The 20,877-nt window shown below is 49.1% G+C and overlaps 2 protein-coding genes across 8 annotated transcripts; both read left to right on the top strand.

The window, feature by feature from the left end:
• Nucleotides 1-473: 473 nt before the first annotated feature.
• LOC140715572 (G-protein coupled receptor family C group 5 member C-like) lies at nt 474-9,331 on the top strand. Of its 7 annotated transcripts, none has more exons than XM_073027931.1 (4): nt 474-610; nt 6,687-7,684; nt 8,844-8,941; nt 9,192-9,331. In XM_073027931.1, the coding sequence occupies exons 2-4, from the start codon at nt 6,718-6,720 to the stop codon at nt 9,219-9,221; spliced, it is 1,095 nt and encodes a 364-aa protein (XP_072884032.1). In that variant the 5' UTR covers nt 474-610; nt 6,687-6,717; the 3' UTR covers nt 9,222-9,331. The 7 variants fall into 7 exon arrangements, with proteins under 7 accessions (XP_072884032.1, XP_072884033.1, XP_072884028.1 ...); XM_073027932.1 differs by having other exon boundaries at nt 6,684-7,684; XM_073027927.1 differs by lacking the exon at nt 474-610 and adding an exon at nt 2,391-2,796.
• Nucleotides 9,332-10,352: 1,021 nt separating this feature from the next.
• On the top strand, nt 10,353-16,458 carry LOC140715542 (uncharacterized). Its single transcript, XM_073027896.1, has 4 exons — nt 10,353-10,592; nt 11,386-11,620; nt 12,691-12,824; nt 15,932-16,458. The coding sequence occupies exons 1-4, from the start codon at nt 10,353-10,355 to the stop codon at nt 16,133-16,135; spliced, it is 813 nt and encodes a 270-aa protein (XP_072883997.1). The 3' UTR covers nt 16,136-16,458.
• The last annotated feature ends 4,419 nt before the right edge of the window (nt 16,459-20,877 follow it).

The following is a 20,877-nucleotide window of genomic DNA, read 5'->3' as shown; positions in this document are numbered from 1 at the left end:
CTGTAAATCTTCCCCTCTCCCTCTTTCAACCTTCCTCCCACTCTCTTATTCTCTCTCTCTCTCTCTCTCTCTCTCTCTCTCTCTCTCTCTCTCTCTCTCTCTCACACACACACACACACACACACACACACACACACACACACACACACACACACACACACACACACATTCCGCGCTGCTTACCTTGCTGGGTCCCCCGTTGTTCGTCTGTTTGCCCGTTTTTCTCTTTGTCTCTGTCTCCCTCCTTCCTTCTCTTTCTCTCTGTCTCTGACTCTATCTATGTGTCCCTCTCTCTCGCTCTCTTTCTATCTGCTTGTCTCTCTTTTTTTCTTCTCTCTCTGCCTCTGTCTTCACAACCCCTCGCCCCCCCCCCAACCCCACAGGCATCACCTGATCTGCCAAACATTCCCTCCCGTCTGGGTTATCCCCTAACCTCCAGCGCCTGGGTGTTTTGTCTGCGACTGCCTGTGGCTCTTGATGAGGGAGTGTCGGTGTATTGGGGGAAATCGCAAGTCTCTCAATAAAACTCCGCACTTTTGCGAAACCCATGCCCGAGGGGGCGTTAAATCACTGTGGGCGAAGACTCCGCTAGCGACTGGGGAAGCCAAAGGTACTTACCTTTTAGATTGTAAGAAGACCGAGCGAGCGGGTCAGGACTTTTTGATCCTCTTTTTTAAAGAGCCGCAGAATCCGCACCTGGGGATAAGGTGTTAGGTCTGGTCTCCCAGCCGGACAGGTGCATCAAGAAGGCGGCATCCCTCACCATCCTGGTCATACCCCCTCCTTATTACTACCATCCGGGACATACCCCCTCCTCATTACTACCATCCGGGACTAGGTACAGGAGGCTCAAAGTTTCTTCCCCACCGCCATCAGGTTTCTGAAAGTTTATGGTCCACTTATCCATGAAAGTTACCTGCCTAATCGTCTCTTGCATTATTAACCCACTCCCGGAGACCCCTGTAAATATTAGCACACTCCCCTGTCCCCCTATAAATATTAACATACTCCCTGCGTCCCTCTGTAAATATATAACATACTCCCAGAGACCCCTGTACATATTAACAAGCTCCCCGGGACCCCTTCCGTAAATATTACCACAATCCCGGGACCCCTGGAAATACTATCACATTTCCGGCGCGCCTTTGGAAGGTGCCCGGGGAAAATCCACACATTCCACGCGGTGGACGCACAGGGAGAGACGCCTCACTGAACGGAGCCGGAATCGAACTCCGAAACGCTCCGAGCTGTACTCGCATCGCGCCAACCGCTGCGCTACCGTAGACCGCCAGGTTATTACACCTCAACTATCAGGCTCTTGTACCGACGTGGGTAACTTCATTAACGTCAGCTCTGAACTGATTCTACAACCTACAGACTCACCCTCAAGGGCTCTTTACAACTCATGTTCTCAGTATTATTATTTTTTTTACTTAACACACACAGAACGCTGGAGAGGCTCAGCAGGCTAAGCAGCATCTAGGGTCTCGGCCTGAACCGTCGACTGTTTACTCCTTTCCATAGATGCTGCCTGGCCTGCTGAGTTCCTCCAGCACTTTGTATGTGTTGCTTCGATTTCCAGCATCTGCAGATTTTCTCGTCATTATTTTTATTTCTACAGTTTGTCTTCTTTTGCACATTAGTTAATTTTCAATATTTGTTTACGTATAGTTTTCCGTAAAGTTTTCTTGTACAGTATTTACTTTTCCCCTTGCTGGTAAGGAAATGTTTCTCAAGCTGTATATGGTACTTTGATATAAAAAATGACTTTCAACTTTGAACTAATGTATTTCGAAAGGTTATTAGAACATAGAACAGCCCATTCGGCCTATAAACTGAACCATTAAATTAAATTAACACCTTCTGCCCACGCAGTTAAATAATTTTAGTTCTGAGCCACGCCTCTGACGCGCACGCCAGCAATTAAACATAATCGAGGGTTAGTGGTTAAGAGGAGACAGTTTAAGGCGGGCCTGATGTCGTCGGTGAGACACCGCGCCTTGCGGGAACAATCTCCCGGATTCCTGCGGCGGGCAGCAAGCCACCTCTGGAGCGGTGACACAGGTTCCCACCTATTGCAGTCTCGGTCCATGTGCTCTGGGAGTGGACGGGACGAGAGTGTAGGACGTGGGGGGAGGGGCGTTTCGGGGTGAGAAGGATGGGGTAGCAATGAAGGAGAGAGGGATCAGGAGGGGTGGAGGGAGGGGTGAGGGTGAGAGCAGAGAGGGACGAGAGGCGGAGAGAGAGGGACGGATGAGAGGATGAGGGAGGGTGGGAGGGATAGGAAGAGAGGGATGATGGAGAGACAAGGAAGGAGGTATGAGGGAGAGGGTTGACGAAGGGTACGAAGAAGGGAGGGGAGATTCCAGAGAGAGTATTAAAAGAGGAATGAGCAAGAGAGAGGTGGAAGAGCGTTGAGGGAGAGATGAGCGAGAGAGGAATGAGGAAAGGACGAACGGATGAGGGAGATGGGGATAAAGGAGTGAGGAAGAGGGTGTGGAGAGGGATGGAGGGGAGATGAGGGAGGGCCAGGATTCTCTCCAGGCCGAGACTGCCTCTCCAGCTGTGGGCCGTCCAGCTGTCTGTATCTGGGTGCCTCGGGACGTGTGTGTGGGGGAGTGGAGGGGAAACAGGAGATTGCACCTCCACCCCGCCACACCCGCCTTCTCTGCTCCTCCCCCCCCCCCCCCCCATTCAATCCCAGTTCTTCCTGGGCTGGGAGTTGTCAGTATCTCGGAGCGGCGGCTGGGAGCCTGTGTGAGGCAGAGAGAAAGAGAGAGAGAGAGCGCATAGTCCGTGAGTATACACATAACCTCCGACCCTCCGCTCACCCTCCTTCTCCCTTCCCTTCCCTTTTCCCTATCTCCCCTCTCGCTTACACTTCTTCTGACAGCTTCACACAGTCGCTTCTCTCCCTCTTGTCAAACCATCAAACTAAATTGTTCTGTCACACTGTCGATCTATCTCTTGCTCTCTCAAACATAAAACTCTCTATTTCTCTCCCCATCTGAAACTCACCTATTCTGTCACACCCTCCCTCTCTCAAGCTAAATCTTTTTCCCCTCTCCCTCTTTCAAACTAACTCATTTTCTCCCTCTATCTCTGTCAAACCGAGCCCCACTCTTTTCCTCTATAAACTCCTGTGTCATAAATTCCCGTTTTCTCCCTATCCCTCTCTGTCACTCTCTCCCATTTCTCCCTATCACTCCCTGACATCCCTTTCCCGTCAACCATCACCATCGCACTTTTTCTCTCTCTCTGTATCCTTCTCCATGTTCCCCTGTGTCTCTCTCTCTCTTTCCCTTTTTCTCTTGCTCCCTCCCCCATTTCTTTCTGTTCTCTCTGTCAGTGTCTCTCCCACTCTCTTTCTGTCCTTTCCGTTTCTGTCACCCATCTTCCCCATTACTCTCTGACCCTCTGTCAAACCACAAACTTTCCCCCTTCTCTCTCTGCATCAACATCAAGCCACCTCTGTCAAATGGCTTCTCAAACCCAATCTCGCTCTTCCCCTCCTTCTCTCTCTGTCAAACATCAAACCATCTCACACACATTTGTTGTCCTCCGTCCCTGCCGTGTTTAAATAGTCCCCCTCTCCTTTTTCCTGCCTAAAACACTCATCATACTTTCCCTCTGTCAAACTATCTATCTCTTCATTTTCCTGTCTCTCTGTGAAGCAGTCTTTCTCTCGCTCTCTCGGCACACTTTAGCAAATGTCAAACTAAGCCAAACTCTCTCTTTCCCTCTGTAATCTCGCTCCCTATTAAACTCTCTTTCCGTCAAACTCTCACTCTTTTTCACGCTTTCTCTCAACCCCTCTCTTGCCAAAAGTCAGACTAAGCCCATCTGCTCCTCTTCCCCCCAGTCTCCCCCACCAAACCATCTTTCCCTCTGTCCAAGTGTTTCATCCATCGCTCTCAAGCTCTCTTTCCAATCTCCTCTCTCTCTGAAATGCCATCTCCATTGTTTCGCTGTCACACCTCCTCTCCATTTCGCCCTCAATCACCCATCATTCCTCCCGCATACTTCCTCCAACAAACTTCTTTTCCAACAACCCCCCAGTGTCAAACTCCCTCTCTAGCTGACTCTCTGCCACTCTCCCTCCCCAATCACCCATACTCTTGCTATCTCTCCACTTCTCTCATTCCCTTTCTCAACCCCACACTCCCAGTCTCTCTTTCCACGCTCACTCTTTCACTTCCCGTTTCTCCCACTCACAGTGCCTGTCTCCTTTCTCTCTCTCTCACTCCCACTTTCTTGCTCTCTCCTCCTGTCTCTTGCTTTCTGACTCTCTCCACTCACCTCTCTCCCATAATGCCTCCTCTCTTTGACTCTCCCTCTTTATTGATTGCTCTCCCCAGCTCTCTCCCACTTTGCCCCAATCTCTCCCACAATCTCTTTCCCAGCCTCATTTTCTTCAATTTATTCTCTCCTTCTCTTTCTAACTGATTCTAAACAGTTTCCCCTCTCTCCCACTTTGACTCAGTCTCTTCCACCCTCTCTCTCCCACAATTTCTCCTTTCCTGTTTTTCTCTTTCCCGTTCCATTACTCACTCTTCCTCTCTCTCTTCCACTTTTTCTGTCTCACCCTCACTCATTTTCTCCCCCCTTTTCTCTTCTAACCCCACCACTCTATCCCACTCTCTGTCTCTCCCCAGCTGTCACATTTTCTTTCTCCCACTGTCCACCCTGTGTGTGTCTCTCTTTCGCTTTTACCCCCTCACTTCTTTCATACTCTCCCTTCCTCCCACCCATTGCCCCTTCTCCCTTTCCCTCTCGTCCGTCAGTCTCTCGAAGTGACAGTGGGACTGAAGGAGTTAATCCAATTGCAGTCTGCCCAGCGTAACTAGGGGCAGTGGGGCTGGGAATGATGGGGTTAATCCAATTATGGTCCTGCCTCGTGTAACCAGAAGTAGTGGGGCTGGGGATGAAGGAGTTAATCTGTGGAAATGAAAGAGTTAAGACCGTTCACAACTCTCCCTCTCTCTAGAACATAATTTTTTATACTAGAATATAAAATAGTGAGAAGTTCGAGGATTTGGGAAACTTTCAAAAAACCAACAGAAGGCAACTAAAAAAGCTGTAAGGGGAGAAAAGATGAAATATGAGGGTAAGCTAGCCAACAATCCCAAAGAGGATAGCAGAAGACCCCCTCCCCCAGATACATAGAGAACAAAATAGAGGCGAGAGTAGATATTGGGCCACTGGAAAATGACGCTGGAGGGGTAGTAATGGGTGGGGGAGGAGACAAAGAAATGGCGGATGAACTCTAAGTATTCTGCGTCAGCAGAGTGCCAAAAGTTTGAGTGTCCGGAGGCAGAAGTGAGTGTAGTTGCTATTATTAAGGAGAAGATGTTTGGGAAGTTGAAAAGTCTGAAGGCAGATAAATCACCTGGATTGGATGGATTACAGCATAGTGTGCTGTAATCTTGGCTGACAAATCAGTTGGCATTGTTTAAGGAAATAACTGGCAGGACCGACAAAGGAGAGTTAGTAGATGTTGTTTACTTGGAGTTTCAGAATGCATTTGAAAAGGTGCTGCACATGAGTCTGCTTTACTAAATAGCCCATGGTATTACAGGAAAGATACTACCATGGATAAATAATTGGTTGACTGGTAGAAGTCAAACATTGGGAATAAGGGGCCTTTTTCTGGTTAGCTCTCAATGACTAGTGGTGCTCCCCAGGGGCCCGTGTTTGGACAGCTTCGTTATACGTTATGTGTTCAGTGATCTGGATGAAGCAATTGCCGGCTTTGCGGCCAAGTTTGCGGACTAATGGAGGTAAGTGCTCGGTCATGCACATCGGCAGAAGGAATAAAGGCACAGACTGTTTTCGGGACATCAAATTTTAGAGGGGAAAAGCAGGAGAACAGGAAAATAACAATTAGGGTAGACAAAAGAGTGTCAAGAGATGTTCTTAATTTGAATTTTCAGAAGGACTTTGACAAAGTGCTGTACACGAGGCTGCTTAACAAGAGCCCATGGTATGGCAGGAAAGGTACTGTCTTAGAGGAAGATTGGCAGGAGACAACAAGCCTTTTCTGGTTGTCTGCTGGACCAGTGGTGTTCTGCAGGGGTCCGTGTTGGCCTGTTTCTTTCCACGTTGTATGTCAATGACTTGGATGACGGAGTTGATGGTTTTGCGCCCAAGTAAGGGTGGCGAGGGTTACGGACAGTTGCCAGGAGAATGTGGTTGAGAGGGATTATAAATCAGCCATGATGCAGTGGCGGACTAGACTCGATGGGTCGAACGGCCTAATCCTCTTCCTGTCTTATCGACTGTTGTTTGAGCCTGGATGTAATTGACAACCGACTATGACTAGAACATAAAAGCAAGGGTGTGATGTTGAGGGTTTATAAAGCACTGTTGAGGCCTCACTTGGGGTATAGTGAGCAATTTTGTGCCTCTTAACTAGCTTCTGTCGGGGTGTAATTTGCGATGGAGTGTAGCTTGCATTAGGGTGTAATGCGACAGACTATAACGGGGGCGTAGCTTTTGTTCGGGTGAAACTTAAGACAGACTTGCCTTTGGTGTCCCGCCATAACTAAGACGCATTGTTGCTAATGTCGAGGTGTAATCAGTGACGAGTCACAGCATGCGTCTGCATGTGGATTCTTAGTGGGACAGGGGAACACCTCCCGTCTGTCTGCCTCCATAATCTGATCCCCTTCTCTGTCACCCAGCAGGTTCCGCGAACCCCTGTCCACCACACTCCCCATGGCTAGAGCTCCGGCCGGCTGCCGCCGGGACCTGAACTGGATCTACCACAGCCTGTGTAACCTAAAGGAAGGTTGGGGTATCCTGGTCGAGGCGCTAGCAGTGGCGGGGTTGGCGCTGGGCGCCGGACTGACGGTGGCCCTTCTGGCGCTGACCCTCTGCTCGCGGGGCCGCAGCTCGGCTGCACGGTGGAAGGCGTTGTCGCTACCGGCGTTGCGGGTGATGTTGGCGGCCGGCGCCTGGGGTTGTCTGGCGCTCAGCTTCGCTTTCGTGGTGAAGCCGCATGCCGACAATTGTGCGGCCCGGCGCTTCCTCCTCGGTGCCGTGCCCGCCCTCTGTTTCGCCAGCCTATGCGTCCAGGCAGGGCTCCTGCTGCGGCGGGGCGGCGGCACAACGTCCCCGCTTTGCCTGCTAGCCGCCCTCACCCTCTTCCTGGTGGAGTGTCTGATCAAGGCGGTGTGGCTGATCACGTCGACTGTCCGGGCGCGGCCACTGAAGTCCGTGCCAGGGCAGAACCCCTGTTCGGTGGCCAAGAGCGACCTCGTGGGTTCTCTGGTCTATGTGATGGTGCTCTTGGCGACCGGGCTGGCGCTGTCGCTGGCCGCTCTCCTCAGGCTGCTCCGGCGGGGCTCCCGCCGGCGGAGGAGGGAGGCCGGCTATCTGCTGGTAGCCGCTGCCCTCTCTGCCGCCGTCTGGGTCTCCTGCCTGGCCGCCTACCTGCGCGGCGAGCGCCGACCATCCTGGATTCCCTACCGCGACGCCTGGGACGATTCACCGCTCGCCGCCCTGTTACTGGCAAACGGCTGGGCGCTGCTGGCTTGCTGCCTCCTACCCTGGGTGCTGGAGGCGTGGAGGGTCTGGAGAAGAGGCGAGGAGGATGAGGACGAGACGGACAACGAGGGGCGGGAGAGCCTGGGCGTGTCCGAGGTCGGGTCTGCGGACAACAAGTCATTCCAGCCCGAGGCAGGTAAGCGTCTCCGAGAGAGAGAGAGATAGAAGTTTCGGGGAGGGACGTGGGCTGGAATTAAAGGGAATGGGACAGTGGGGGAAGAGAGGGCGGAGAGATGGGGTTATGAGTGGGATAGGAGAGAGGTTAGACAGAGTTAAGGAAAAGGGTTGATACGAGGGAAAGGGAAGAAAAGGAAGAGGTGAAGAGGAGGGGTTAGATAAGGAGTGGGAGAGAAGGAAAGGGGAGCGGAAAAGGATAGGGAGGGAGGAAGATGGGAAGAAATGGGGAGAGAGGAAGGAGTTAGATGGGCAGGGAGAGTGAGAAGGATGGATTAAATGGAGAGGGGGAGGGATTGAAAAAGGATGGTAAGGTGTTGTAGGGGGAGGAAGTTTGGGGAAGAGTTAAATGGGAGGGATGGGTGGAGTCAGCTAGGAGGGCTGTGTTGAGAGGGAGGGAGGGTCTGCAGGAAGTAGAGGGGTGGGGAGTGAGAGCGAATGTGTTTAGGGAGGGGAGGGTGAGGTCAGAGGGATTGGAGACGGTTAGGACAGAGAGAGGAAGAGAGAGAAGCTGAGGAGATGGGTAGGGAGTATGCGGATTGGAGGAGGGCTGTCGATGGATGATGAGAGAGATGGAGGGTGGAAGGGGAGGGAGTGGTGTTGGATAGGTGGAGAGGAAGAGAGGTTTTGAGGAGGTATGCAGGGCTGGAGAGGTCAGGCGATGGATCGTGGGGTGGGAGAGAGAAGGATAGGGAGGGACGGATGGTGTGAGGGATTCAGGTGAGGGTTGGAGAGGGAGAGGAGTTTTGAGGAGGAGTACAGACTATGTGGAGTGGGGGATGTCTGTGGATGGATGGGGATAGAGGAAGGTTCTCTTGGAGAGGGAGGCATTGAGGGGAGGGGTGAGTATATTCAGGGAGAGATTGAGGAGAGGGGAGGGAGTGGTGTTGGTGAGCTGAAGGTCGGAGAGGAAGAGAGGTTTTAAGAAGGCAGGTAAGGAGAGGCCCGTGAACAGATGGTGGGATATGAAGGGTGGAAGAGGGATTGGTGTTGAGGAGGAATGGATGGGGGAGGGAGATAGAGTGAGATTGGCAGGTGAGGATGGAGGTAGAGGGTGCATTGTGCTCTGAAGTTAAAGTAGGACTAAAGCCTGAAGCTGTTCTCCATTCATCCACCTCCAGGGAAGTTGAAATCCCGCTTTGAGGACGTCCAGCCGATGGCGATGCTGAAGCTGGAGTCCATACCCCGGCGGCAGGAACAGCGGTTGTCCACCGTTTCTGTGAGTATCCCATCCTCACTCTGCTGTCATCGGTCCTAGAATACCCTCCCCACACTCCTGAGAGGGCTACGGGGTCTTCAACATGCCTCCATTGTCCTATCAATCTCCCCCTCTCCATCTACCTCTCCCTCTCCCTCCTGTCCCACCCCAACTCTCCCTCCCCCATATCTCTCTCCCTCTCTGTGCACCTCCTTTCATAAATCCCGGCTACCCCCTTTCAGTCACCCTCTCTCTTCTTTTGCCTCCCCAGAACCCCCAGTACCGGATGCACTTCCTGTGAGCGAACCGGTGCCAGCACGTTCGGCCTCAGGAACCCGCTGCGCGCTGAAACTCGCAGCAGCAGCAGCAGCACAGGAACAGAGCATCAGATTCACAACGTTCACAAAAAGAAAAATGTCCTAAATGTAAATTCTACACGATCTTTTACAAGCTAGAACACAATCAGAATAAAAGTTTTTAAAAAAACAAGTCCATTGCAGTCCAAGTGTCACTGTACTGAGGTAGTGTTTAGGTTTGTGTAGGTTGGTTCAAGAACCGAATGGTTGAAGGGGAGTAGCTGTTCCTGAACCGAGTGGTGTGGGACTTCAGGTTTCTGCACCGCTTGTCCGATGGGAGCTGCAAAGAGATGGCACGGCCCGAACGGTGGGAATCTGTGATATTACTCCTTGAGGCAGCGCCTCCCGTAGAGAGGAGAGGGAGGCATAGGGCTGGATATGTGAGCGGCCGAAGGATGAGGAAGGGACGAGTGGGGGTGGGAGTTAGATCGATGGGTGTACGATATGCTGAGGAGAGGGAGGAGGCGCAGAGGGGGCGGGTAGGTGAAGCGATGAGGAAGGGGAGGAGGTAATGGGCAGGTGAAGGGAGGGTGAGAAAGAGAGGAGGGCAGAACGGGATGGGCCGGTGAGGAGAAGGAGTGGGACGAACAGGCAGAGGAGAGAGGTAGTTGCAGTGGCGAGGAGGTGGGGCGAGGGATCGGTGAGCGGGAAGAGTTAGACCAGGAAATGGTGAGGGACGAGGAGGGGGGAGGGTTCGGAAGGAAGATGGAGGGGAATAAAGAGGACAGCAGGAGAGGGTGGAGGGTTCGGGAGAGGAGAGGTGGGTGAAGGAACCAGGAGGAGGGCGGCGATGTGGAGTTAGATGAGGGGAGTGGGAGTGTAGGGATAGATGAGGGGAGGAAGAGGGGAGTGTAGGGATAGATGAGGGGAGGAAGAGGGGAGAGAGAAGGGGTGAAGATGAGGTGCAGGAATAAGGGTGTGGTAACAGAGAGAGGAGGGGGAAAAGAGGGGAGGGTTAACTGAGGCGGGAGAAGTGGAGGAGCAATGATGCGGTGGAGGAGGGCGGGGGCTGCTTCGTGACGTCGACAGGCCTCTGTTACCAACTCCGCTGACGTCAGCAGGAGCCTAAGGTGAGGATGGAGAAAGGGTTTAAAGTGTGGGAGCCCATCCTACCCCACCTCCTCGACTCCAGGAACTTCCCCCGAGGGATCTGTGGCCACGTTATTCGTCTAGCCGACGGGAGCCAGAAAATGGGGCCGGGACGGGAGGAGCCGGGCGTGACACCGGACGAGAGAGGAATGTGGGCCAAGGAGAAGATGCTCTGGGCCTGGCTCTGGATACACGACCGCCTGAATCAGGGGCGCCTCTTCCTGCTGGTAGGAGACACAGTCTGGGGGACCGACTGTGGCACTGTCGCGTCCCACGCACACCATTTGCAACATTGTCCCATTAGAAATAGGACGCCAGGCACACCCCCCCCCCCCCTCAACCGAACTCAAACTACTGGTTCCCCGTTACGTCCATCACACACCATCTGGAACATTATCCTACAGTGAACACACCGTCCGTAACACTGTCACGGTGCAGAAGTACCGTCCCGTCGTGGACACTCTCATTTTAGACTGGCCGCATGGAGCATTGTAGTGTTGCAAACTCGCCGCACCAATAAAGCAATGAAACAGACCAACCACGATCATCTCAAGGCTCTGCTGAGTATTACCATTACTAAAACCAATATCAAAACAATTGTAACATCAATAATAATATAATTTCCAATACCAACAATATCAATACCAATATCTATACCAATTCAGTTTCCAATACCGATATCAATGCTATTAATAATATCAATACAAATATTGACAATATTTCCAATACTAATAATATATCAATACCAGTACTAATACAAATACCAGTATCAATCAATACTAATATCAATACCAATTCAAAGTTCAATTCCAATACAATGCCAATATCTATTCCAGTTCCAGTACAAAACCAATATGAATATCAATGTTAATATCAATACAAATTCCAATCCAATACCAACACCGATTCAAATTCTATTTTCAATGCCAATACCAACACCAATTCCAATACCATTTCAATACAATTCAAATACCAATAATAACACCAATTCCAATACCAATACCTAATTCCCCTGGGCAGGTGTCGTCGCTGATTATGTTCATCCTGGTGGCCCTCTATGGGTACTGGAGTGAGAGGCCAGGGGAGCACGTCTGCATCTTCAATGGCAGGAACTTCATCTGCCGCCTCCTCTTCTTCTGTACCTTTGTGACGATGATCACCAACCTCACCTTCCTGTGCCTGGATCCCTACCTGCCATACATAAAGGTGCCAAAGTACCTGCACCTCATCTGTCTGGCAGAGCTGGCGACAGCAGGTAAGGGGGCATTAGGCCTCATGGGTGGCCGGCTGAGGAAAGGCAAGGCGTCTGCGTCTCAGGCAAAAAGGGAGGCGCTCTCCATCTGGCCCATATTGCTGGGGTCAGACAGAGTAAGGCTCCCTCCAAATCACCCCATCATACACTCCCAGGGTCAGACAAGGACAAACCAGAAGGCTGAGTACAGGGTTAATGGTAGGTTACTTAAGAGTGTGGATGAACAGCGGGACCTTGGGGTTCAAATGCATACATCCTCTCAAGGTCGCTGCACAGGTTGATAGGGTAGTTAAGAAGGCCTATGGGATGCTAGGCTTCATTAATGGGGGATTGAGTTCAAGAGAAGAGAGGTCTACTCTTGCAACTCTACAAATCTCTGGTGAGACCACACTTAGAGTATTGTGTTCAGTTCTGGTCACCTCATTATAGGAAGGATGTGGAAGCTATGGAGAGGGTGCAGAGGAGATTTACCAGGATGTTGCCTGGATTGGAAAACAAGTCTTATGAGGCAAGGTTAGCAGAGCTGGGACTTTTCTCTGTGGCGCGTAGATGGATGAGAGGGGACTTGATAGAGGTCTACAAGATTATGAGAGGCATAGATAGGGTGGATAGCCAGTACCTGTTTCCCAGGGCACGAATAGCAAACACAAGAGGGCATATGTACAAAGTTAAGGGAGGGAAGTTTAGGGGAGACATCAGGGTAAGTTTTTTTACACAGAGGGTTGTGGGTGCCTGGAATGACTTGCCAGGGATGGTGGTGGAGGCTTAAACATTAGGGGTATTTAAGAGCCTCTTGGACAGGCACATGGATGAAAGAAAAATAGAGGGTTACGGGGTAGTGTGGGTTTAGTACTTTTTTTTGAAGGAATATATGGGTAGGCTCAACATGGAGGGCTGAAGGGCCTGTACTGTGCTGTAGTATTCTAGAGTCTAGTGAAGCTCCCTCCACACTGTCCCATCACACGCTCCAGGGGTCAGGCCCAGAATGAAGCTACCTCCACAGATGCCCGGCATCTCCCCCCACTCCGCCCTTCCCTCTCTGACATGCCACCTCCTCTCTTTTCTTCCTACAGTGATCTGGCTATTTGTCTGGGCTCTGCTCAGCATGTTCATCATGGAGCAGTGGATCCATTCGGAGCCATCCTCGGCTAACGTCCACAGCACTCGCACCATCATCATCATCGCCTTGGCTGGAGCTGGCTGCTGGGTAAGTAGTTGGACGTGGGAAATGGCCGTTGCTCTGGGCATGATGGGGTGCTACAACTATCTGACAATCTGGGAGCGATGGGACACTGTAAATAGCTGCCTGTTTAGTACTCGTGGGACACTGCATATGGTGGCCAGCCTGGATGTTAGTGTGACAATGCAAATGGCCATCGGCTTTGGACTGAGGGCCACTGCAAATGGCCAAGAGCCTGGGACTGATGGGTCACTACAAATGGTCTCAGGTCTTTGATGGGACATTGCATGTGTTTGCTGGTCTGAGACAGATGGGACACCAATAATGCCCACTGGTCTGTGACTGATGGTACGCTGCAAATGGCTGCTGGTCTGGGACCAATGGGACAAAATGGCCGTTGGTCTGATACTGATGGGACATTGCAAATAGCCACTGTTCTTGGATGGTTAGGACCCTATGAATGTCTGCTGGTCTGGGTCTGTTGCTGCACTGCAAATGGCTGCTGATCTGGGATGGATGAGAGACTGCAAATGCTGCTGGCGGTGTTCCCCTCCATGTTTGTTCCCACTCCCAGCCCTTGGCCCATCGCTTCCTATACTTGTCCCATCCCAATTCTCCTTAGAAGCTGTCAGAGACTGTTCTTCCCCCATTGATCAGCCTTCCTTCCCCTTTCCCAGTTGGCAGTGACCTCAAGAGAAGGACTGCAGCTGCAGCTGGTCACTCTGCCTCAGCCCATGCCTCCTGAACTCCGGCAGGATGCCCAGTGAACACAGCGGGTCAAGGAGGGAGGGAGGGAGGGATGCTGTATGCCTTCGTCTGCAAGTCTGCTAGTGAGGTTGGGGCCAGTAAGGGGAGAGAGAGAAGGGCAGAACCATCTCAGGGGGTGAGGCTGGGACAGGTGGCATTGAGACGGTGGAATGGTCATTCACAGTGAGAGAAAGGCTGCCAGCGGAAGTGTGGGGATATGAGGGAGAAATTTATCACTCAGAGGATGGTGTGAGTGTGGAATGAGCTGCCATTGAAAGTGATGGATACAGGTTTGATTGTAACAATTAAGGGAGACTAGATACTCTAAGTGCATGAATTTGAGGGGTCTGGATGGATATGCTCTGGCTGCAGGTAGATGGAATGAGGTAAAAGACCAGGTCACAGACTAGATGGGCTGAAGCGCCTGCTTCTCTGTTGTGATGTTTTGGACCTTTAAGACTCCATAATCAGAATTAGAATCAGGACTAGTATCACAGACTTATGGTGTGAAATTTGTTATTTTGTGGCAGCAGTACATAAATAATACTTCCGGCACATTGGCCTTCGGATATCAGAGCACTGAGTACAGGAGTTAGGATGCTACTTTGTACAAGACATTGGCAAGGCTGTATTTGGAGTATTGTGTGCAGTTCTGGTCACCTCCCTAGACCATAAGACATAGAAGCACAATTAGGCCATTCGGCCCAATGAATCTGCTCTGCCATTTTGTTGTGGCTGATATATTAGTCCCCTTAACCCTATTCTCCTGCCTTCTCCGCATAACCTTTGACGCCCTTACTAATCAAGAATTTATCAACCTCCGCTTTAAATATACCCAATGACTTTGCCTCCACAGATGTCTGTGGCAATAAATTCCACGGATTCACCACCCTCTGGCTGAAGAAATTCTTCTGCATCTCTGTTTTAAAGGGACATACTTGCATTCAGAGGCTGTGCCCTCTGATCCTAGACTCCCCCTCTATAGGAAACATCTGCTCAACTTCTACCTTATCTAGGCCATTCAATATTTGAAAGGTTTCAATGAGATCCCTGCCCCCCTGTTGTTATAAACTTTCATTTCTGGAATCATTTTTGTGAACATCTCTCCAATGACAGCACATCTTTTCTTAGATAAGGGGTCCAAGTGCAGTCTGACCAATGCATTATAAATTGTCAGTATTGCAACCTTGCCCTTTTGGTCTAGTCCTCTCAAAATGAATGCTAACATTGCATTTGCCCTTCTCACCACCAACGCAACCTGCAAGTTAACCTTTAGGGAACTCCCCATGTCCACTCCATCTAGGCCATATATGTCAAACTCAAGGCCCGCGGGCCAAATCCGGCCCGCGGTGGAATTATCTTTGGCCCGCGAGATAATATCTAATTACTATTAAAGCTGGCCCCAGTAATCGAAGCGCCTATGGCGTATGATATGGCTAATGCTGAGTTTATTCAGGTACCAGGTTTTCAGGGTTTTTAGTGTTTATTCAGCAGTCTTCTTCATAAGAAACAGAATTTGTAAAGTGAAACACTTTGTAGTTATAGCAGAGACTGAGACACATGAGAGCAGGCTGAAAAAACAGAGGCAACGAAAGCTGCGTTCGCACGCGTCCGACTGATCCGGCCCGCATGAAGCTGCATTTTGCTCAATCCAGCCCGTGACCTGAAATGAGTTTGACACCCCTGATCTAGGCCTTTCAATATTCGATAGGTTTCAATGAATACCCCCCCCCCCCACCCCATTATTCTTCAATACTCTGGCAAGTACAGGCCCAGAGCTCCTCATACATTAACCTTGTTATTGCTGGGATCATTCTTGTGAATGTACAGGAAAGATATCAACATATAGGGATAACATTCTTGAAAGAGTGCAGAGAAAATTTATAAGGATGTTGCCAGGACTTGAGGACCTGAGTTATAGGGAAAGGTTGGATACAATGTTCCCTCGAACATAGGTATGGTAGATACACACAGATTTTTTCCACTAAGGTTGGGTGAGACCAGAAATAGAGGTCATATGATAAGGGTGAAAGGTGAAATATTTAAGGGGCACCTGAGGGGGAGCTTCTTCATTCAGAGGGTTGTGCAAGTGTAGAGCAGCTGCCAGTGGAAGTGGGGGATGCAGGTTCGATTCTGACATTTAAGAGACGTTTTGGATTGGTGCACAGATGGGAGGGATATGGAGGATAAGTTCTGGGTGCAGGTCGATGGGACTAGGCAGAAGACCAGGAAGGTATGGATTCAACGGGCCGAATGGTCCTTTTTTGTGCTGTCGTGCTCTGTGAAAAGGTCTCGAAGGCTCTGCTTTCACCGCTGTAGATCCAGGCTCAAAGCATCTGCCGTCTCTTTTGCTTGCCCCTTCCTAACCATCCCTTTCATTTCCCCAGGTCCTGATGGTGGTGCATCTGACCCTGAGGCTCCAGGAGTTCAAGTCCTCCATGTCCTATGGGGTTTCGGGCCTATATGCTGGTCAGGGTGAGACCCTCCCCACCAAGTCCAGAAGTGACCTGAGATCCGGAGACCAGAGACCGGTCTTCCAAATCCGGAGACCTGAGACCCGAGCTTCCAAATCTCCTGTTGTTTTTGTCTGAAAAACTTGTTATTTTTTAATGGTTGTGCTGTGAATCCAACTCCCCACATTTCATCTCGACAACCAGCCTCTTAAACACATACATTTCCGATAAGGCAGCTTCCAGGACATGTAAGGAAGGTGACCCTTTGGCTTCTGCATCATGACCCCAGGACAACGCTGGAAGATTTCTGAAGGCTTATGAATTTTAAAAGCATCTCTTCACTGACAAGAAATCAAACATTAAAATTCCTGCCCGCTCCTGGAGTTATTTTTCAGCTGTAACCACCAGAATATGGAGATCGAGATTCTTTCTTTGCGGGGTGGGGAATGTTCTGCAGTAGTCTCTGAATGTTTGAAAATTGAGGGAGGGGTGGTGAGGAGGGAGCGCCATATTTGGGAGCGACTGTGAGGAGGGAGTGCTGATGGAGAGGGCATTGTGGCAGGGAGCACTATGGGAAGGGTGGTGAGGGAGCATTGTATTGTGCTGTGCTGTGGGTGGGGTAGACAAGAGAGCACAGTGGGAGTGGGCTGAGGAGCAAGTGCTGTGGGAGGGGGTGACTAGGGAGAGCTGTGCGAGGGCATGAGGAGGGAGCGCTGTGGGAAGGGTGATGAGAAAGGGTGGTGAGGGATCACTGTATCTAGGGTTGCTGTAAACCCATACCCCTCTGTGTTTCCTTATGGAAGAGGCAGTGGCTCAGAGACAAGAGCCTTGTAGGAAGTCTTTTGCTTGTGTATAAGACTCTGGTCCCGTTCTCAAATAGAGTTCAGAAGGACTAGAGGGACCTCAGTGAAAGTTATAAACACAAGAAATTATTCACCTGCTGGAAATCCAAAGCAACACACACGAAGTGCTGGAGGAGCTCAGCAAGTCAGGCAGCATCTATAGAAAGGAAAGAGCAGTTGATGTTTCAGGCCAAGATGCTTCTTCAGGACAGAAAGCACTGGATAGAGTGGATGTAGAGACAATGTTTCCATCAGCGGAGTGTCTAAGATCAAAGAGCACAGCCTCAGAGTAAAGGGTGTCCTTCAATAAACTGCTATGTGAAGTGTTCAAATATACAGTGGGATTCTGGTTAACTGGACCCTCAGTTAATTGGGGAACCTGCTTATTTGGGAGAATTCCTAAAGAACACAAACCTAATTGAGAAAATTGATTCCCTTCTCTTATTTGGGACACTACACCACTTAATTGGGAAAAGGAAGAGTCAGTCACGTGTCCACTAGGTGCAACACTATACTTAGAGCAAACAGTTGTTAAATAGCATCGGTTGTGTGTAGTTGTATTATTTTATTCTTTTGGACCGATAGACACCAATTCAAAAAGCAGTGATTTTTGATAATATTGTTTTGACACTACTTCATGCAGGAAGGCATTGAAGGAAGTCCATTATCTGCACTAAGTGTCTGCACAGATTTTGCTCACTTATAGTCTATGTAAAGAATGTGCTGTACTGGGTGAATTCCTCTACTGTTAATTGAAAGTTAGTGAGAAATAAGCAAAAGACAATTTAGAATTGTATCAGAATGATTTTACTACTTCAGCACGTTAGGAACAAAGAATTTGAAGGTATTGACAATCAGATAGATAGATAGATAGATACTTTATTCATCCCCATGGGGAAATTCAACTTTTTTTCCAATGTCCCATACACTTGTTGTAGCAAAGCTAATTACATACAATACTTAACTCAGTAAAAAATATGATATGCATCTAAATCACTATCTCAAAAAGCATTAATAATAGCTTTTAAAAAGTTCTTAAGTCCTGGCGGTAGAATTGTAAAGCCTAATGGCATTGGGGAGTATTGACCTCTTCATCCTGTCTGAGGAGCATTGCATCGATAGTAACCTGTCGCTGAAACTGCTTCTCTGTCTCTGGATGGTGCTATGTAGAGGATGTTTAGAGTTATCCATAATTGACCGTAGCCTACTCAGCGCCCTTCGCTCAGCTACCGATGTTAAACTCTCCAGTACTTTGCCCACGACAGAGCCCGCCTTCCTTACCAGCTTATTAAGACGTGAGGCATCCCTCTTCTTAATGCTTCCTCCCCAACACGCCACCACAAAGAAGAGGGCGCTCTCCACAACTGACCTATAGAACATCTTCAGCATCTCACTACAGACATTGAATGACGCCAACCTTCTTAGGAAGTACAGTCGACTCTGTGCCTTCCTGCACAAGGCATCTGTGTTGGCAGTCCAGTCTAGCTTCTCGTCTAACTGTACTCCCAGATACTTGTAGGTCTTAACCTGCTCCACACATTCTCCATTAATGATCACTGGCTCCATATGAGGCCTAGATCTCCTAAAGTCCACCACCATCTCCTTGGTCTTGGTGATATTGAGACGCAGGTAGTTTGAGTTGCACCATATCACAAAGTCCTGTATCAGTTTCCTATACTCCTCCTCCTGTCCATTCCTGACACACCCCACAATCGGCTTGAATGTTACAAAAACAATGAAGATTTGGAGGATGCAAACATTGAAAGCATTGTACGAAGGCAGCCCACTATCTGCACCTGACAGTGTACTCTGGCTGAGTTGCTCCGTTGAAAACTATTAGGAACTAGTACACAGTTTTATAGTCCTGTAGAATTGGTAGTGTCCTAATTTGTTTTGTAAATTGTTTACATACATAATTTGTTACTCAGTTAAATAGTAGTTTGTCCTTTTCCAATACCCTTGTAACTATTTACAGTAGATGAAACATCCAGTAGTTAGGGCTGCTGCTTAATTGGGCCTAAATGTGCTGGTCCCAATGTGTTCCAATTAACTGAAATCCACTGTGTCTTCCTCCTCCTTGACTTTATTTAATTCATTGTCTATTCTGTAGACTATTTTCTAAATGGGGAGGAGATTCAAAACTCAAAGGTGCAAAGGGACTTGTGAGTCCTGGTTCAGGATTTTTTAAAAGATGAACTTGCAGGTTAAAAACCTCCCAACCATTGAGCTTATCTACATGAAACATTGTCACACAAAAGCAGCATCCATCATCAGGGACTCCCACCACCAGGACATGCTCTCTTCTCACTGCTGCCATCAGGAAGAAGGTACAGGAACCTCAGGACTCACACCACTAGGTTCAGGAACAGTTATTACCCCTCAAGAATCTCTTGAACTAAAGTGGATAACTTCACTCAACTTCACTTGCCCCATCATTGAAATGTTCCCATAACCAATGGACTCGTTTTCAAGAATTCTTAATTTCATGTTATACCTGTTTATTTATGTACCTATTAATTAATTGTTTCGTATTTTTGTATTTGGACCATTTATTGTCTTCTTCACTCTGGTTGAATGCCTTAGTTGGGCAGTCTGTTGATTCTGTTATGGTTATGGTTCTATAGATTTATTGAATTTGCCGCAAGAAAATGAATCACATGGTTATATATGGTGACATATATGTACTTTGACAATAAAATTTACTTTGAACTTTAAGGGTAAGTCTGTAGTAAAGAAGGCAAATAAGATTGTCATGATTCATAACCTGGACCCACCTCACCTCCTCATTAGTCAAGCAGGCACAGCATCAACTACATTTTCTGAAGAGAGTGAGGCATTCAAGGCTCCCCACTCCCATTCTATCAACTTTCTACAGTAATGTCCTGTCTGGCTTCAAGGCATTAGACCGCAAGACCCTACAGATGACAGTAAAAATCACCGAGTGGATCACCGGGGTCTTCCTCCCATTTAAGACATTTGTAGACAAAGGGCCCAAAGCATTGTTAATGATCCCGACCAACCATCCCACAATCTCTTTGACCCACTACCATCAGGAGGGAGGTACAGGAGCATCAGGACTAGGCCTGCCAGACTGCATAACAGCTGGGACTAATGAATACCCTGCTACCACCAAGGTCTCACCACGAGGATAGTGATTTGTTCAATGCCTAATTTATTTATTGAGATGCAATACAGAATTGGGCTTTCTGACCCTTCAAGCAGCGCCACCCAGCAACCCACCCTAGCCTAATCACAGGAATTGTCAATGACCAATTAATTTACTGACCAGTAGGTCTTTGGACTGTGGGAGGAAACCAGAGCACCCTGGAGAAAATACATACATTCCACAGGAGGATGTACACACTCCTTACAGAGGACACTGGGATTGAACTCCGATGCCCCGAGCTGTAATAGCGTCATGCTAACCACTACACTACCATTACTGTTTACCTGCTCTGTGCACTATGTGCATTTTTGAATTACATTTTATTAACTTATTTATTGGAATATTTTGTTTACGTGCTGCGTGTGATATATGTTTTGTGGGTGAGGAATGTTGTTTCATTTGGTTGTATATATGTGCCTTCAGATGACAATAAACTTGAACAGTTTTGCAGGAGAATCCTACAAAAAGTAATGGATACTTCCCAGTCCATCACGGGTAAAGCCCTCTCCACCACTGAGCATATCTACATGGAATGCTGACGCAGGAAAGCAGCATCCATCATCAGGGACTGCCACTACCCAAGTCATGCTCTCTTCTCACCACTGCCATCAGGCGAAAGGTACAGCAGCCTCAAAACCCACTCCACCAGGTTCAGGAACAGTTATTACCCCTCAACCATCAGGAAGGAGATACAGGAGCCTCCAGACCCACACCACCAGGTTCAGGAACAGTTATTACCCCTCAACCATCAGGAAGGAGATACAGGAGCCTCCAGATGCACACCACCAGGTTCAGGAACAGTTATTACCCCTCAACCATCAAGCTCTTGAACCACCAGGGATAACTTCACTCAGTTTCACTCACCTTCATCA

The sequence above is a fragment of the Hemitrygon akajei genome, chromosome 24 (assembly GCF_048418815.1).
Source record: "Hemitrygon akajei chromosome 24, sHemAka1.3, whole genome shotgun sequence".
NCBI lineage: Eukaryota > Metazoa > Chordata > Chondrichthyes > Myliobatiformes > Dasyatidae > Hemitrygon > Hemitrygon akajei.
Note: the sequence above shows the minus strand (reverse complement) of the source record. Positions and strands in the feature narration are given on the sequence as shown.

Coding starts and splice junctions, on each gene's coding strand:
- LOC140715572 (XM_073027931.1), top strand. CDS start 6,718: ATGGCTAGAGCTCCGGCCGGCTGCCGCCGGGACCTGAACTGGATCTAC. Junction 7,685..8,843: donor GTCATTCCAGCCCGAGGCAG/GTAAGCGTCTCC, acceptor ATCCACCTCCAG/GGAAGTTGAAATCCCGCTTT. Junction 8,942..9,191: donor AGCGGTTGTCCACCGTTTCT/GTGAGTATCCCA, acceptor TTGCCTCCCCAG/AACCCCCAGTACCGGATGCA.
- LOC140715542 (XM_073027896.1), top strand. CDS start 10,353: ATGGAGAAAGGGTTTAAAGTGTGGGAGCCCATCCTACCCCACCTCCTC. Junction 10,593..11,385: donor AGGGGCGCCTCTTCCTGCTG/GTAGGAGACACA, acceptor TCCCCTGGGCAG/GTGTCGTCGCTGATTATGTT. Junction 11,621..12,690: donor GGCAGAGCTGGCGACAGCAG/GTAAGGGGGCAT, acceptor TTCTTCCTACAG/TGATCTGGCTATTTGTCTGG.